The sequence below is a fragment of the Acipenser ruthenus genome, chromosome 4 (assembly GCF_902713425.1).
Source record: "Acipenser ruthenus chromosome 4, fAciRut3.2 maternal haplotype, whole genome shotgun sequence".
Taxonomy (NCBI): Eukaryota; Metazoa; Chordata; class Actinopteri; order Acipenseriformes; family Acipenseridae; genus Acipenser; species Acipenser ruthenus.
The window spans coordinates 8,052,410-8,069,558 of record NC_081192.1 but is presented as its reverse complement, the minus strand read 5'-3'; the positions used below and the strand labels follow the sequence as shown (position 1 = coordinate 8,069,558).

General features: G+C 39.6%; 1 protein-coding gene across 3 annotated transcripts in view; it reads right to left on the bottom strand.

Moving 5' to 3' along the window:
* Positions 1 to 5,516: 5,516 nt before the first annotated feature.
* Positions 5,517 to 17,149, bottom strand: part of LOC117399721 (insulin-like growth factor 2 mRNA-binding protein 3) — a 56,629-nt gene continuing 44,996 nt past the window's right edge. The window contains exons 10-16 of one of the 3 annotated variants that reach the window (XM_059021901.1): positions 15,342 to 15,473; positions 14,644 to 14,682; positions 11,863 to 11,988; positions 11,089 to 11,163; positions 10,431 to 10,562; positions 9,925 to 10,038; positions 5,517 to 8,051 (exon numbers count right to left, since the gene is read on the bottom strand). In XM_059021901.1, the coding sequence (XP_058877884.1) occupies positions 7,953 to 8,051; positions 9,925 to 10,038; positions 10,431 to 10,562; positions 11,089 to 11,163; positions 11,863 to 11,988; positions 14,644 to 14,682; positions 15,342 to 15,473 (717 nt within the window). In that variant the 3' untranslated portion in view covers positions 5,517 to 7,952. Of the gene's footprint in view, positions 8,052 to 9,924; positions 10,039 to 10,430; positions 10,563 to 11,088; positions 11,164 to 11,862; positions 11,992 to 14,643; positions 14,683 to 15,341; positions 15,474 to 17,149 lie in introns of all 3 variants that reach the window. The other 2 variants (XM_059021903.1, XM_059021911.1) reach the window with 2 other exon arrangements.

Below are 17,149 nucleotides of genomic sequence, written 5' to 3'. Positions count from 1 at the left end.
TCTTCAAACAGCACCTGTAGAACTCCTCTGTTGTATCCTGGGACACTATCACCCTTCATTTAAATATGCTTTATTTTGCTCTTATCTGCCCCCTATTTTACTGCATTTAATCCTGTACCTCAGAATATTGTAATCTGCCAAGTGTTTAATCTGTAGTATTTTGTACTTAATCATATCCTGATGTAACTATCACTATTTAATCATATCCTGATGTAACTTTCACTATTATCTGCTGTATTATTGAATTGTGGTTTGTCACACTTGAGAATTATTGTATTTCTTGTTCTTATTGTATGACTTATATTGTAACACTTGAATGTATTTGTATTTGCTTGCGATTGTAAGTCGCCCTGGATAAGGGCGTCTGCTAAGAAATAAATAATAATAATAATAATAATAATAATCTTGGCTCCCTTTTCAGATCGGCTCATCGTTGTAGATAGGAGCAGCAACCTCAGCAGCCTGCGCTAAAATCAATGTCCACCTAATCAAGAGTATGGGGCGCCGGCCTTCATCAGCAGTGGATACATACATTCGCCATCTCCCACCGACATTGCCATGGCTCATCAGAAAATTGTTAGCATGCCCGGTTTAGGGGCTACCAGAGGTTTTCCCCCTTTTAGAAGGGGTTGTTTTTCTCTCCACTGAGCGGCAGGTGAATACATAAACTATTACACACTAACCCCTCTCTGTTTGTCTTGTATGTCTTTTCATCCTCGAATTTATGTTATGCATTGGCACATGCTCTGTTGTATGTCTCACGGTGAGGTACTGCGGGGAGCCGGGGATCCATTTCTTTGGGGGGTAAGTGAGCCTCACTTCCCCGACCTTAGGCAAACTGCGCTTCCTCAACCTTATTTAAGGGAGGTTCTCACCGCATGAGTCAAAGGGGACCCCTGGCCACACTCCGTTCACAGCTCATGTGTTTTTCTTACCTCATCGCAGTGAAGCTCTATCCTATATTTAATATTTTGGGACGTGTCCCACTTTGATCTCTCAGTGATCAAGTCCCAACTAACCCACCTATTCTTGTTCTTCACAGGTTCCCTGCGGGACCATCCTCCGCTTCCGGCTTTGGAGAACACAGTCTCACCTCTTCCGAGGGCAGCACCACATCAGTCAGGGAACCCCTTTTAGTATTACTTCCTTTCAGGTCTCCGCGAGACCTATTCTCGCCCCCCGAGGCGGCTCTGTCACAGCAGAGTTTTTTTTCTCCTGTTTTCAGATCCCCGGGGCCGCAGCCTTCAAGACCAAGCCCTTTCCTCCGCAGAGGACGGCTCGCTGGTGGGGGATCTCTCTTCTATCCAGGCCGCAGTCCACTTCTCTAAAGTCAGGTTCATTCGCTTGTTACTGTCACACTAACACCTCCTTTCTGCCTTCTCTGTACTACACTAGTCCCTGCAGCTGCCCCGTGAATCTAAACTTTTTTCCCCCCTTCAGACTGTGGAGTATGGTGTGTAGATTTAAATGCATGAAACTGATGCACTGACACAACAAAATGTGAAAAAAGTTCAAAGGGGTGTAGACTTACTATAGGCACTAAATTATATATATATATATATATATATATATATATATATATATATATATATATATATATATATACATACATACATACACACACACACACACATACATATACACACACACACACACAGAGAGAGTACTGTGCAAAAGTTTTAGCCAGGTGTGAAAAAATGCTATAAAGTAAGAATGCTTTCAAAAATAGACATGTTAATAGATTATATTTATTAATTAACTAAATGCAAAGTGAGTGAACAGAAGAAAAATCTAAATCAAATCCATATTTGGTGTGACCACCCTTTGCCTTCAAAACAGCATCAATTCTTCTAGGTACACTTGCACAAAGTCAGGGATTTTGTAGGCATATAGTCAGGTGTATGATTAAACAATTATACCAAACAGGTGCTAATGATCATCAACTCAATATGTAGGTTGAAACACAATCATTAACTGAAACAGAAACAGCTGTGTAAGAGGAATAAAACTGGGTGAGGGACAGCCAAACTCAGCTAACAAGGTGAGGTTGTTGAAGACAGTTTACTATCAAAAGTCATACACCATGGCAAGACTGAGCACAGCAACAAGACACAAGGTAGTTATACTGCATCAGCAAGGTCTCTCCCAGGCAGAAATTTCAAGGCAGACAGGGGTTTCCAGATGTGCTGTCCAAGCTCTTTTGAAGAAGCACAAAGAAACGGGCAACGTTGAGGACCGTAGACGCAGTGGTCGGCCAAGGAAACTTACTGCAGCAGATGAAAGACACATCATGCTTAGTTCCCTTCGCAATCGGAAGATGTCCAGCAGTGCCATCAGCTCAGAATTGGCAAAAAACAGTGGGACCCTGGTACACCCATCTACTGTCCGGAGAAGTCTGGTCAGAAGTGGCCTTCATGGAAGACTTGCGGCCAAAAAGCCATACCTCCGACGTGGAAACAAGGCCAAGCGACTCAACTATGCACAAAAACACAGGAACTGGGGTGCAGAAAAATGGCAGCAGGTGCTCTGGACTGAGGAGTCAAAATATGAAATATTTGGCTGTAGCAGAAGGCAGTTTGTTCGCCAAAGGGCTGGAAAGCAGTACACAAATGAGTGTCTGCAGGCAACAGTGAAGCATGGTGGAGGTTCCTTGCAAGTTTGGGGCTGCATTTCTGCAAATGGAGTTGGGGGATGTGGTCAGAATTAATGGTCTCCTCAATGCTGAGAAGTACAGGCAGATACTTATCCATCATGCAATAAGTCTGATTGGCCCCAAATTTATTCTGCAGCATGACAACGACCCCAAACATACAGCTAAAGTCATTAAGAACTATCTTCAGCGTAAAGAAGAACAAGGAGTCCTGGAAGTGATGGTATGGCCCCCACAGAGCCCTGATCTCAACATCATGGAGTCTGTCTGGGATTACATGAAGAGAGAGAAGCAACTGAGGCTGCCTAAATCCACAGAAGAACTGTGGTTAGTTCTCCAAGATATTTGGGCCAACCTACCTGCCGAGTTCCTTCAAAAACTGTGTGCAAGTGTACCTAGAAGATTTGATGCTGTTTTGAAGGCAAAGGGTGGTCACACCAAATATTGATTTGATGTAGATTTTTCTTCTGTTCACTCACTTTGCATTTTGTTAATTGATAAATATAACCTATTAACATGTCTATTTTTGAAAGCATTCTTACTTTACAGCATTTTTTCACACCTGCCTAAAACTTTTGCACAGTACTGTGAGATATATAGATATAGATATATAGATATATATATAGATTATATATATATATAGATTATATATATATATATATATATATATATATATATATATATATATATATATATATATATATATATATATATATATACACACACATACACAGTGCCGTGAAAAAGTATTTGCCCAGTCTGATTTTCTGCATTTTTCACATTGTATTTGGTCAGATTGTGGGTTGTAGTAGTACATAGAGGGAGTCAGAGAGAAAAAAAAAAAAAAAGACAAAGTTTGGCGCTTCTTTCATTTGTTTGGTGTGCAAGGTAATCAAACATGCAATCTTCAGGTGTGAAAAAGTTATTGCCCCCCCAAGAGTTAACTAAACCCAATTAAAGGGATAATTAGGGTCAGCTGTTTGAGTACTTTGGTTAACAACCAGGCCTGATTTGGGCCAGCCCTGCCCAATATAAATCTAACTAACTGGCCCTTACCATCAGAGTGAAGTTGTCAGCACACAGGTTCTAGAGGCACGTCATGCCACAAACAAAAGAATTTCCTGAAGACCTCCGGAAAAAAAGTTGTTGATGCCCATCAGTCTGGAAAGGGTTATAAAGCCATTTCTAAGGCTCTGGGGCTCCACCGAACCAGTCACAGCCATATCATCCAAATGGAGAAAGTTTGGGACAAAAGTGAATCTTCCCAGGAGTGGCCGTCCTGCCAAAATCTCTCCAAGAGCAAGGTGTAAAATCATCCAGGAAGTCACAAAGAACCCTAGAACATCCAGGGATCTGCAGGCCTCTCTCGCCTCGGCTAAGGTCAGTGTTCATGACTCCACCCTCAGAAAGACACTGGGCAAAAATGGGATTCATGGCAGAGTAGCAAGGCGGAAACCATTGCTCAATAAGAACACGAATGCTCCTCTCAGGTTTGCCAAAAAGCATCTGGATGATCCTCAAGAGTTCTGGAACAATGTTCTATGGACAGATGAGTCAAAAGTTAAACTTTTTGGCCAACATGGGCCCTGTTACATCTGGCGAAAACCAAACACTGCATTCCACAGCAAGAACCTCATACCAACAGTTAAGCATGGTGGTTGCAGTGTCATGGTTTGGGGACGCCTTGCCATCATTGAAGGAACCATGAATTCTGCTCTGTATAAGAGAATTCTACAGGAGAATGTCAGGCCATCCGTCTGTTAGCTGAAGCGCAGCTGGGTCATGCAAGACAATGATCCGAAACACACAAGCAAGTCTACATCAGAATGGTTGAAGAACAAGAAATTTGAAGTTTTGGAATGGCCTAGTCAAAGTCCAGACCTAAACCCAGTTGAGATGTTGTGGCAGGACCTGAAACTAGCAGTTCATGCTCGAAAACCCACAAATGTCACCGAGTTGAAGCAGTTCTGCATGGAGGAGTGAGCCAAAATTCCTCCACGGCGCTGTGAGAGACTAATCAATAACTACAGGAAGCGTTTGGTTGCAGTTATTGCTGCTAAAAGGTGGCGTAACCAGTTATTGAGCCCAAGGGGGAGATTACTTTTTCCACATGGGGGCATTGGGTGTTGCATAACTTTAATAGATGAAATATGCATCAAATTTGTGTTATTTGTTCACTCAGGGTCCCTTTTATCTAATATTAGGTTTTGGTTGAAGATCTGATAACATTCAGTGTCAAATATGCAAAAATGCAGACAGGGGGCAAATACTTTAACAGCATTGTATATACACACACAAATTCCCTTTGATAAACATTAATTCCTTGGCTATTTCTAGTTGCTTGTGCAAGCAACACCCCCTTATGCTGTTCCAGATCCAGATGCAAGTCTACAGAGTGTTGCATTTTTTGGTTAGGGTTAGTAAGTCTTCAATACAACTTTGACACTTGGAACTTTTTTTTTTTTTTTTTTTTAAATAACATAACACGAAGACATTGCCTCAAATACGCCAGCCTTCTTAGGTATCGGGTCAAAGTGAAGGATGAGGTTGCTACCCGAGGAGTGTCCCCAACTGAAAATATATGAACATACTGCTGAAATGGTTTGACACACCAGTAGCAGATTTGGTCTTAGAACTGGGGGAGGATAGAAAAATCATACATACTTAAATCAGATCATAGAAGACAAACTATTTTACTTGAAGCTGAACTGCCTCAAAAAGATAAACCAAAGTAACCATTTCTTTTTTTGTTGAAGTTTCACAACCTTCCAATAGCTCCTCCTTACTCCTTAAGAAAAATTCGATGGTATGTGGAGGGGTGGATCCCCCCCCCCCCCAAAAAGGGACAGAAGCAAGCTTTGACAAATTTGGGAGCAAATTCTTTATTTCATTCAGAGGCATTTGACAAGTGGAGCTGCATTAGAGGCACAGTATAGATGAGAAATGATCCATGCTTTGCCGATACCAAAACTCATTTTACTTTAAATCTCATTTGGAAAACATGATTTACCACACTATACAGCCTAGAAATGTAAATAGAACAGGCTTATATATAAAAAAAGCAGATTCAAAATGCAGCACCTGTTTGAAAACAAATTAATGAAAAAATTAGTCAAATCCTTTTTTTTCCCCCCCTCAATATTAACAGATTGGCTTTTGAATGAGCCTTTAACAGAATTCAAAAGTGTCCTTTATTAACCAACCATTTTTTTTTAATCTATGTAAGGAAAAAAAGTCTAAAAAACTACATGAAGAAAGCCACTGCCATTTTTTTTGTGTTTTGTTTGCTAAAGCTACATCATAAGTTTAAGGTTTTTAAATCAATTAATATAAAAAATGCAGGCAAAACAAAACTTCCATCTTTTTCAAATGTTTAATCTGTACAATGATCTTTGGGAAATTATCCAGTCTAAAGTAGAAATGCCTCTATTTCAATATATATGTCTAAGAGGTAGATAAATGGTGAAAAAAATAGTTATGCAAATGTGTGCCCCTCAAATCAGTGCAGCATGATGCTTCTGATCTTATGTACAAAAACATCACAAAACGGTTCAGAGGTATTAGCATGGCTCTGGTAAGACCACACAGCAGTTTTTATGCACTGCCATAATTTGAGAGTTGAGGTAGACTGAGAAGAGTTATATTGTAAAAGCATGAATGCATAAGTTAAAACAACCAAATTACATTTACACTCTGCAAGAAAAAAAACTGGTAGCTTTCGTTTTTTTAAACTAAATTCTACAGAATTCACCATTTGTGTCTGCGAATGTGCATAAACCTTGCTGTACCCGTAGTAAACCAAGCAGAAGGCCTTAAAAAGGAGCTCCAAACCTTCCAAGTGGCTTACTGTGGCCTTTTACAGAGGCTGGATATGTAAACTTATCCTTTAGTTGACATCTTTAGTGTGATCAAACGGTTTGCCCCCCCCCCCCCACCACCACGATTGCAACAAGAATGATGTATTGTTGTTCGACATGCAGTACTGTCTTAGTCATGCACACAACTGATCAATATTCTATCAAGCAACGGAACATGAAAACGTGCACGTCAAACAGAATGGCTAATCCAGGTCGGCTGCACGGTTTATTTTGTTTTCAAAATTCCTATTTAAAAAAAAAAAAAAAGGAGGCAGTGATGAACAAAAGCACAGAGGATTCACAGTTAACCAAAGTGCACAGCAAAAATATCCGATTAAAAAAAAGAAAAGCCTCCGATCACTTCCTTATGTCCAGTCCTGTCAGTCCCCATCCCCCCCCCCCCATAAACAAAAAACTACCAAACCTAAAAATTTCATATATCCCCAAAAATAAAATGGCGTTGCTGCTGTTAATGTTGGCATTATTTCGGCATCTTATATTAGTTATATCTTTTTCACTATGATGGTGCTGTTGACCTCAGGAAAACCGAGGCAATTATTTTATTTAAATACTCCCATCAGCAAGGAGCACCACAACTCTTTCCTCACTTTATAGAACTTTACTTTTATATATACACATTTTTACACACACACTATATATATATATTAAATATATATAGTGGTGAGAATATAGTCAAAAGGCACTCCTGGTTGGTAACTGATTAAAATTAATTTATCTTTATTAAAAAAAATAAGAAAATGTTCAAGAACTATTAGCTTTATAAAGTATACAAAAAATACCATAAAGAAAAAAAAAAAAGTGTTTGCGCTGAGGTACTATATGCCTGAGGTAGTTTAGTAAAATGCATATTAAATTTCATATCCTGGCCAACACCATTCAACACTTCCCTTAGGTTAATATAGCAGTGTTTTCTATAAAAAGAAAAGCATCCGAATTTATAAAATGCCACGTGAATAATTGATGTCTTTCCTGTTCCCCCTCCCCTAATCAAAAACCCACCCTAATCCTCCCCCTCCAGACATCAACAAATTAACTAGAAGAGCCATGCCTTTAATAACCAGCGAAACCAAAAGAAAAAGTTTCATTAAACCAAAGGTCTAATAAAACATTTGTGTGGGGAAAAAACAAAACAAAACACACACAAACCAGGATTTGTGGTGGCGAGAATAGAACAAAAAAGGGAAGCGAAGGGGTCTGAGATTTGTTCTCTTTTAAAGCTGTGTTTCAAAAATAGTTTTCAAAGCCAAAACGCAAATTCTCAGGAGACAGTTCCAAGGCTGCCTGGTCCAAAATAAAAGGTGACCAAGTAGATGGGAATTGTCAAGAGCGGCCACCAGGAATTTGTGGCTCTGCTGCTGGCAACAGTCAAGCTTTCTCTTGGTCTGGCACCTGTCTGTGATGGGCCTGGGTCCTGAACCTTTCATTTATTTTCTTCTTGGTTGGGGCTGTACACTCTGCACAGTTTTCTGCTGCTGTTGTCTTTTTACCTGGGCCAAAATTTCCTGAATTTTTCGCTGGGCAAGCTGAAACAAATAAAAAAAAAAAAAGAAGTTAAAAAAAGCTGTATGCAAATTTGGCTGCAATTGTGTTTCTTTCAGGTCCACACATTAACCTCCTGTCTTGTTGCTATCCCAGGAGAGAGATTACAAAGCTTACCTGCAAAACAGTTTCTTCATAGGATGATTAACTCCACACACACAGGAAATCCCAGTCCCCATCTTGTTTGGGTCGAGAACAAAACCAATCTCTTCGCATAAACCTTTTTGGCACCAAACTCAGGTGTCCTTCCACAAAACCAGATGTTATTTCCAGCATCATTGACCAAATTAAAATAAGATGGTATAGAAAAGGTAGACTTGCTGGAGGTGAGTGGCGTTCATCATCATTCAAAAGAAACCATATTCCAGCTAATCTTTATATTCTTACCTCATATGTTGAACTCCATACACAAACGTGAACCATACCAAAAGGGGTGATGGGTTATTTGTTAGTAGAAGCCACAAGTAACAGCAAAAAAACCAAACAAAACAGAGTAAGCCATAATGCTTAACAGTGTCGAAAGCAGCCCAGGTAGCACCGTTACATGTGTGGTATTGGGACAGATTTGAGGTTGTGCCCATGTAGTATCCACTCCCCTTACCGAGTGGGCTTTGATAGATCCTTGAGCGGGTTTATTTGTGGCTGTGATCCAGTTTAAATGGTCTACTTGGAGACAGGTTTGCAAGCTGAAGGAGATAAACTGTTGGCTTGATGATCTGACAGAGTCCACTGTATGTGGAAATTCAGGGCTCTTCAGACATCAAAATTAAGTGGTGTCTGGCCTCTTCAGATTTATGCTAGGAACTGGGGGTTTGGCATGCAGACAAAATCCTTCCATTTGCTTGTCTTTAAGCAAGTAGGATTCTTATTTCTTCAGCCCCTGGTTCCTCAGTATTTACCGTTCAATCTTCAAGCAGCTGTTACAACAGCAGATCAACTCACTGGTAGGGGCAGGGACCCGGCTTTAGCCACTTCCAGAACCAGAAACTCTTGGGTCAAAGGGCAATTAGAATAAGGCTCTGTTCCTCCTTACCTTCCAAGTACCGAGGGGATAAGTGGCAGGGGCAGCTATGCATACATCAGGCCTGTTGGCCATGAAGTGAACAGGCCATCTATTTGCTGGTCCGCTTCAATGGTTTGGGTCTAGGAAGCAGCAGACTTAGAAACGACACACTTCTGGTTGCCAGGGAGAATGAGCCCCTGTGTTGGTAACCATTGTAAAACTTACTTTGGTTCAGCATGGGTTTTTAGGGCTTGTTTGGTCTCCTTGTGTTGTGCGAGCTCTGACTTCAGGTCAGCGCTAAACAGATCACCTTCGGGGCAGTTCTACTGGCAATGTGGACTTATGTTGGGGCTTTAAGAGACTGCTGCTCTTGCACTGCAGTCTACACTGTCAAGGGCTGCCTGGAATTGTAGTCTTGTAGGGCTGCTTCCAAGTTGGGCATACCTTGATGCAGCACTGCACCACAGCATCAACTTCCGTGAAGCTTGAGTTACTTTCTCCTGGGCTAGTAACGAGCCCGGGGGTACAGATGGAGTGCATCAGAACCAGTAAAATATTTTTATAAAGAGAAACACTCAATATGTAATACAATACCATATTAATGACTGCATTTCATTTCAATAAAAATGTAATTAGAAAAAGCAACACAAATCCATATTAAAACAAAATGTTAGGGAATTTACTTGGTTAAGATATTAAAAAAAGTAGCCTCTTGAGACCAATGCTTCAATTTCAATCAACCCTGGACTACATAAGTGATTGGTCATTAAACACATTCGATATTTGTAAAATTAGACAGTTCAGTTAGCAAAATGAAATGGTGCTCAAAGCTTATAGAAAGCAACTAGACCTACCTGGCTTGCATAGAAATGACCTGTTATCTTCACTATTACTTCATCATTTTCATCGGGGGTCTGGTCTCTGGGAACAACTACTTCTGCACTGGTAAGGTTTTGCAGCTCGTTCACCTGTGAAACGAGATCAGATAACTGAATATCATATACGTAGTTTAATAGTTAGTGTTAAACTTGTGGGGCTTGACTTTTACAAGCGTTCCTGTAATAAGCACACATTTCAATTAGTTATTTTACAAGTAGTCATTTTGGGCAACATTTCCATGAACGGTATAAAGTCAAAGCTTTTAGCATATCAGCACTGATATTGTACACAAGCAGGTTTTAAAACACAAAGCATCACTTTTTTTTAAAAAAAAACAAAGTGGCAGGTTTAATGAAGCATCACTGGATGTACAAAGACTTGGAGTTCAGGAACAGCAGCATTCAGAATTTCCATTTCAAATGGAAACAAACTTGTTGCGTGAAGCCGAAAACGTGAATGTTCCAGTCCTTGCAGCGCTTACCGTTTTGCCTCCTTTGCCTATAACTCTGCCGGCAGCATAAGACGGCACTTTTATATGGGCTTCCAGTTTTACTTCCTCCTTGGGGCCAAAGAAGTTTTCTTCTTTTAGTTTCCCAAAGATTCTTCCTTGAGCCTGAAAAAGGATATTTCGGGCAATTGATTTAAGAAACAAAATGTTGCAACATGGAGCAGAAAGAAACTAGACATTGCTGTTATTGTGAACAGATGTAGTGGTAGTGCAGCTGGAGTGGGGTTGTCTCATCTGGAAAATGACAGTGTCACATCAGAAGATATGGCAGCCATGTCAGAGGTTCAGGTTACTGCTACATTTGACTGAAGTGACACATTGAAGTCAGAAATGACTGGAAACTGGTTCATATTGGATAATGACAATTAGGAAACTATTTTCTTTAGGTAAATCTGTCTGTGTCCCATTGTCAACCAAATACAATGGTGCGTGGATTGTCAAGTATTTATTTTCCATGAAATAGTTTGATGGTAATAGTAAGCAAAATGAAGTCAATCTGTAGATGTGGGGAAGAATGAAATCATGCACATTTAATGTAGTATTCGCACACCATGGTGTTGGATCAGTTTGAATGCAAGAACTTCAGTGCACAGTGGTATTTCACGCAGAACGTACAATACACACTCCATACCTTAAACTGAGCCTCTGGTGGTCCTGCGATTATCACCACTCTCTGTTTGGCCTCTGGTCCTTCGGCTGGAGCAATCTAAATTAGAAAGTTATGCTGGTCTGATATGTGCCTTTTCAAAAAGCAGGCATCTGCAGGAAAGCTCTAATAAACTCAAAGTATTGGACAAGTCTGACAACAGGTCATGAAGCAGTATGATGCAGCACAGGACTTCTGAACCAGCCTGTGCCATTGTGATGCAGAGCATGCACCATGAACATAAAATTTCCAGTTTCCCCAAACATAGACAGATTCTCCAGATTGTTTCTTCTCCATGGTAGCTGGCGACTCAACCAACACCTTGATCTACAGCCACTGCAGGTCTACAGCATGGGTGCATGCATGAGACACGGGGCGTGTAAAATCAAGTTCTGGTCTTCCACACGGGAAGCTCCACATCACTTAAAACACTGCTGTCTAACTTACACAAGCCATCCGGAATTATGCATGTATTACTGTGCTTTTATTACGCACTGAACACTTGTGGGATTCAATAGCACATTTTACCAAATCACTGGAAAGATGGACTACTTTATCATGCTGCAATTTCAAATATTAAGTAAAAAACACTAACCAGTTTTCACCTAAAACCAGTTTAAATATATGTTGTGTCATGTAAAAAGGTGGTACATATTCCTAGGTAGACATGAATGCATCATATGAAGAAAATCCAGCACTTTTACAGGCAGACAACCAACAGGAGAAGATAAGCAGTCAAAAGATGTGCTCATTTCATACCTTTATAGATGCTCCTGCAAAGCGGGAGAGCTGTTTGATGTGCTGCCCTTGTTTGCCAATGAGGGCTCCCACAGCCAAGGCTGGGATGAACAAATGTACTGTCTCCGATTCTGGCTGCTGCTGCTGCTGCTGAGAGAAACATCGAAATCTGCATACACCAATACAAACTTGCCAATAACAATTTTAGCTTCCAGCACTATGGAATAAAAAAAAAATATATACAAATCTAGCAATGGCTCTTAAACAAAACAATGGAAATGGCTTTTATTCACACCCACCCACCTCAGAATAAAATAAAATGAGAACACTGAGCCTGAAGTTGTTTGCCATTTCAATGTGCATACTTCTTACGGGTTCAAGGAGATTGAGCAGTCTGGTTAAAGCAAAAGTAAAAAGGTTCCCTCTGCTACACCAACACAGAACTGATTGGTTCTGACCACGGGGCAGGGGTTTAGAGACCGAGCAGGAATAGCCAACTGGCCCAGTTAAAAAAAAAAAAAAAAAAAAAAAAGTCACGTTTTACCTTCGATGCAGACAAAGAATCCCCCAGCTCAATTTTAAATCCGATTCCTAGTGTCCTATTTCCCACCTGGGTAGCGCCAAAGCATAGGAATCTTAAGAATGCAGTGGAGGAATAGGAAGGGCCAACACCCAGGATAAAATCTTACTCCCAGTCCTCAACTACAATCCGCCAACACGTTATACAAGTTACATACACAGCGTTTGGAATAATCATATAAGTAAATGGTCATGCAGAGGTTAAACATCTGACAAGCAGTTCCCAAGGTACAGCTTAATGCATGGAACAACTTCTTGTGGAAAATGTCCATGTAAAGTTACCACCATTTAGGTGACAATATAGCCTTCATTCACTGAACTATGCCCTGTAGGTCTTCAGTCTGATACTCCCAAAAGAGAACTGGGAAGACTGCTTCTCATTTTTAAACACAATCAATAGCCAGTACATACTGGTGCTTGCTCTTAATGGCTATGAGAACAGTAAATATATTAATGCCTGAATCTGTACAATTTATTTACACTGGTAGTAAATTAGTGGAAGTAAACATCACTTAGTTTGCACGTTTGACTTGTGCATTGGCATTTAACTCAAGTAAAGGTTGACTGCTTGTAATGCAACTACCGTTATTGATTTATGGACTGCTCCATTACTCGGATAGCTTTTTTGCCACTAAACCACTGTTGGGGAAGGTAGTTACCAGCCTGCCTTTGCTAAGTATATGATCTGCTGCCAGTGTGGCACAGGAAATACCATATTACTTTGCATTACCAGCGGTATTGAATAAGCGCCGCCCTTAGATGTCAGATTTGTAATGGACGCCACCCACAAATAAACACTGCTCTCAATTAAACATGCCCCACCCCCATTCGCACTTAAACACATACAAAAAAACAGTACAGCAAAACGTTAAATAGAAAATTAATTGAATAAAATGCATTTAAAGAGAACACCATTATACAGTGGACTGCTCAAATGGTCGCCTAGCAACGTGTCTGCAGCTGCTTTCCCCAAAGGCACACACACTACGAACCAGCGGTAGGGCTCCCAGTCACAATGCCTCCCTCAAATACCGCAATTACAAAAAAAACACACACACACACACACACCTTTCGAAAGCCATGGTACTAATTACCACAGCCCTTGAATAAGCGCGGCAGCTGTTTAGCAATTTAAAATAAATGCTGCAGCATTAATTCTAAGTAATAAGGTAGAAGAGAGAAGATGACCTGCACTTGAGCTACAAGCGCTTCCTTTTACAACAGAACCTATGAGAGAGCAAGCAGAGACTTCCTTCCTCCCCTCGTCAGGCAGCATAAAACTTCCCTAAAAAGCATGCCTTTAATGCCTCCCTGAACTAGAGAATTCTGCTGAAACTGGTGTTAAATCGCCAGAGGAATTAACCTTTATTTTTCCATTTGTGTGTGAATGAAACCAAGCAGTGGAAGTGGAAAGAAAAAAAAACACCCCTATTCTAGGATTACATAACAAATTTCCAGTTACATAACTACAGCACTTATGTGGGTGTGTCTGGAAATGGTAAACAGCTAGCTTTAGTCTGCCAATGAGCCAAATTATGTAAGATTATGTAAAGACCAGATTCTTGGCACTACTCCCACATAACCAGAGACAGGAAGCAATCAGTGCAGGGGATGCAAGGACACATTCCTAAACATTCCCACAAAACAGAAAAAACATAAGCTGGCTAAAACATGTTGCCATATATTTGCACCTGATTCTGCCAAAAAGGAGAACTAAAACAATTTTGTAAAAAAAAAGCCACACACACACACACACACACACACACACACACACACACACCACAGTACCCATCGTACTGTAGATTAACAGCACGCTGAACAAAAACGACATCACAATCTTCAATTATGTAATAGCTGCACTGAGCAGGTTAAGACACAACCTAACACTACACAGGGTTGTGCAATTCATAAAATCGCCAGACACAAGGTTGGTTCTACTTTGCACTGTTGAAGAAAGTTTATTTTTTCTATGTTCATTATGTTGCTAGAAAAACTGGGTATATTTCTAGAGAGCCACACAAGTTTCTGAAAACTAAAAATTCTGGAAGTCTAGCACCTACACACAAATGTTAAGTGTTTACATTCCAGACTAATCTTTTAAAACTTAGAAGGTATTAATTACATTTTTTGTAAAATTATTAAATAAGTGATACTGTTTTAATACATGAACCTGGCATTTCAATGCAGCAAAGTTTCAAAGAAAAAAAAAACACAAAAACACACCTGAAGTTCACCGTTTAGAAGCACTTCAAGACACTTTCCCTGGCAAAAAAAATGTGATTCTTTTGATTATGTTGTTAACCTAGGTTTGCCATTTACCATATTTCTTAGATTTTAAAACGCTATATTTAAATATTTACTAGATTTGAACAGAAGCAATTAGGGATAAAACAAACGTTATTAATGTGGGGGGTAGTTGAAGCAGATGTTTTTTATATATATATATATATATATATAAAAAATGCAAAACAGAGTTGGGTAGATAGTGTGAACCACACCTCAATTTATCCAAATGGCATCTTTTCTAGGTAACTGGATAAAAAGGGATGGTTCACTTTGAAACTGACAGGCAAAGTGGTGTCTTGCATGGAGAAGTTCAGGCGAGAAGCCATGCACAGCACGACTCAAGAAAGTCACGGACAGCAAATTGCTGGCCTCCAGCAGAAACCAGGGATAGCTAAAATATGGGCAGCTCTACACCACAAGAGAGAAGTACTAGTTAGTGTAAAAAGATACACCGTTCCTCTGTATCCCATTTAGAGTGAACAGTAATCAAATACCAACCTGCTCTTCCAGAACTTTAAAACAAGCAAGCCAACAGCAGTATTAGTAACTCCATTATACAAATATGACCATTTGACAAAGGCTTGGTCATTGCAAAAGCACTTCATGGCAAGAAGAGTACCGATTTTAGATCTTACCCCAAATGAAGGATAGGAGGCTCCGCCAGAGGGGGGAGCAGCACTCATTGGAGAGGGTGGCACCCCGGGAGACGAGGGAGGAAACAGACCCAAGGCATTCAGGTTTAACCCAGGGATTAAATGCGACTGAAGCTGTAGAGGGTTTTAAAAAAAAAAAATAGGACCTTAGAACATTTGTATTTAAATTTGAGAACAAAATTGCATTACTTAAGTAACACTTGCTACCTCAAAACAAAACTGTTAAACTTCCTGGCCAAGAGAATAGCTTTCACAAAGGGCCACGTGATAAAGCCCACAGCAATGGTGTCAGCTGTGGCTCCTCCAACTGAGGTCCTGCAAGCCTTTCCACCAAAACCAGAACACTGGGGTTATCCTGCACACCTGAAAACATTTACCAAAGCAAAACGATAGGGTACATTTTCTTGAAATGACTGGCAAGAGAAGAATCCCAGTGCATGTTGTACCATTTTTGACAGGTAAATATATCTCATCCAGCCATTCTGCATTTGTAAATAGTCACCACTAGGGTTGGGGGATGTGTTTTATTAAAATATTTTCCCTATTTAGTAGGTTTTGTATGTCGTCAGTCTGACACTGGGGGTACCAATGCTCTTGATACTACTTGCCTATTAATCTCTTGCTTACACTTTAAAATAGGGAGAGGATTACCTATTCAAATGGATAGTGATATTAAGTAAACAGACAATCCAAGTAGATGAATTGTCAGTTTGGCATACAAACATAGCTCTTATTTATGTGGAAATAAAAGCAAAAATCATATGGTATTGCTGATTGTGTTATGATGGTGTTAACAGGTTTCTTTAATACTGGAGTCTACAACCAAGACCCCATTTTTATTTTTTTTATTTAGTTACAATTTTATAGCGCCTTTAATATAGGCGCTTACACACACTAATATTATACAAACACACACATTGTGTGTGTGTGTGTGTACAGATTATATATATATATATATATATATATATATATATATAAAATAATGTGTGTATGTAGATATATAGATTAATTACACATATATATCTATATATATATATATATATCTATATATATATATATATATATATATATATATATATATATATATATATATATATATATATATATGTGTGTAATTAATCTATATATCTACATACACACATTATATATATATATAACCAGGAGGTCCCCGGTTCAAATCCCACCTCAGCCACTGACTCTGTGTGAGCCTGAGCAAGTCACTTAACCACCTCCTTTCGGGTGAGACGTAATTGTAAGTGACTCTGCAGCTGATGCATAATTTACACACCCTCGTCTCTAAGTCGCCTTGGAAAAAGGCATCTGCTAAATAAACAAACTATATATATATATATATATATATATATATATATATATATATATATATATATATATATTAGTCAAAGCTCAGAACAAGATCGGACTGGAAAAAACATTTCTGACTTCCTGTCGATTGTAAAAGCTCCACGGTAAAATGGCAGACTCAGTGGGTCTCCAGGATGATTGACTCAATCAGCTACCCAGGCAGGGATCATGTTTAAAATCTGACCAACCCCCGTCCACAGAGCTTGTGTCATTTCAGACCTATTGTAGCTCAGCGCCTCCATCGCCAAGCAAACGAGGGTGCAACAATATATTAAAAACAAATCTAATTCTCTTTAATAAAGAGATAATTAGGGCTTCTGATTTTTCGGTTTTAACCGATAAAACCGCCCCCCACCTCCCAGATAAAAAAAGAAAAAAATGAAATTGGTGGATAACCAATACACTGGAAAAAACTGGAAATGGTTAAT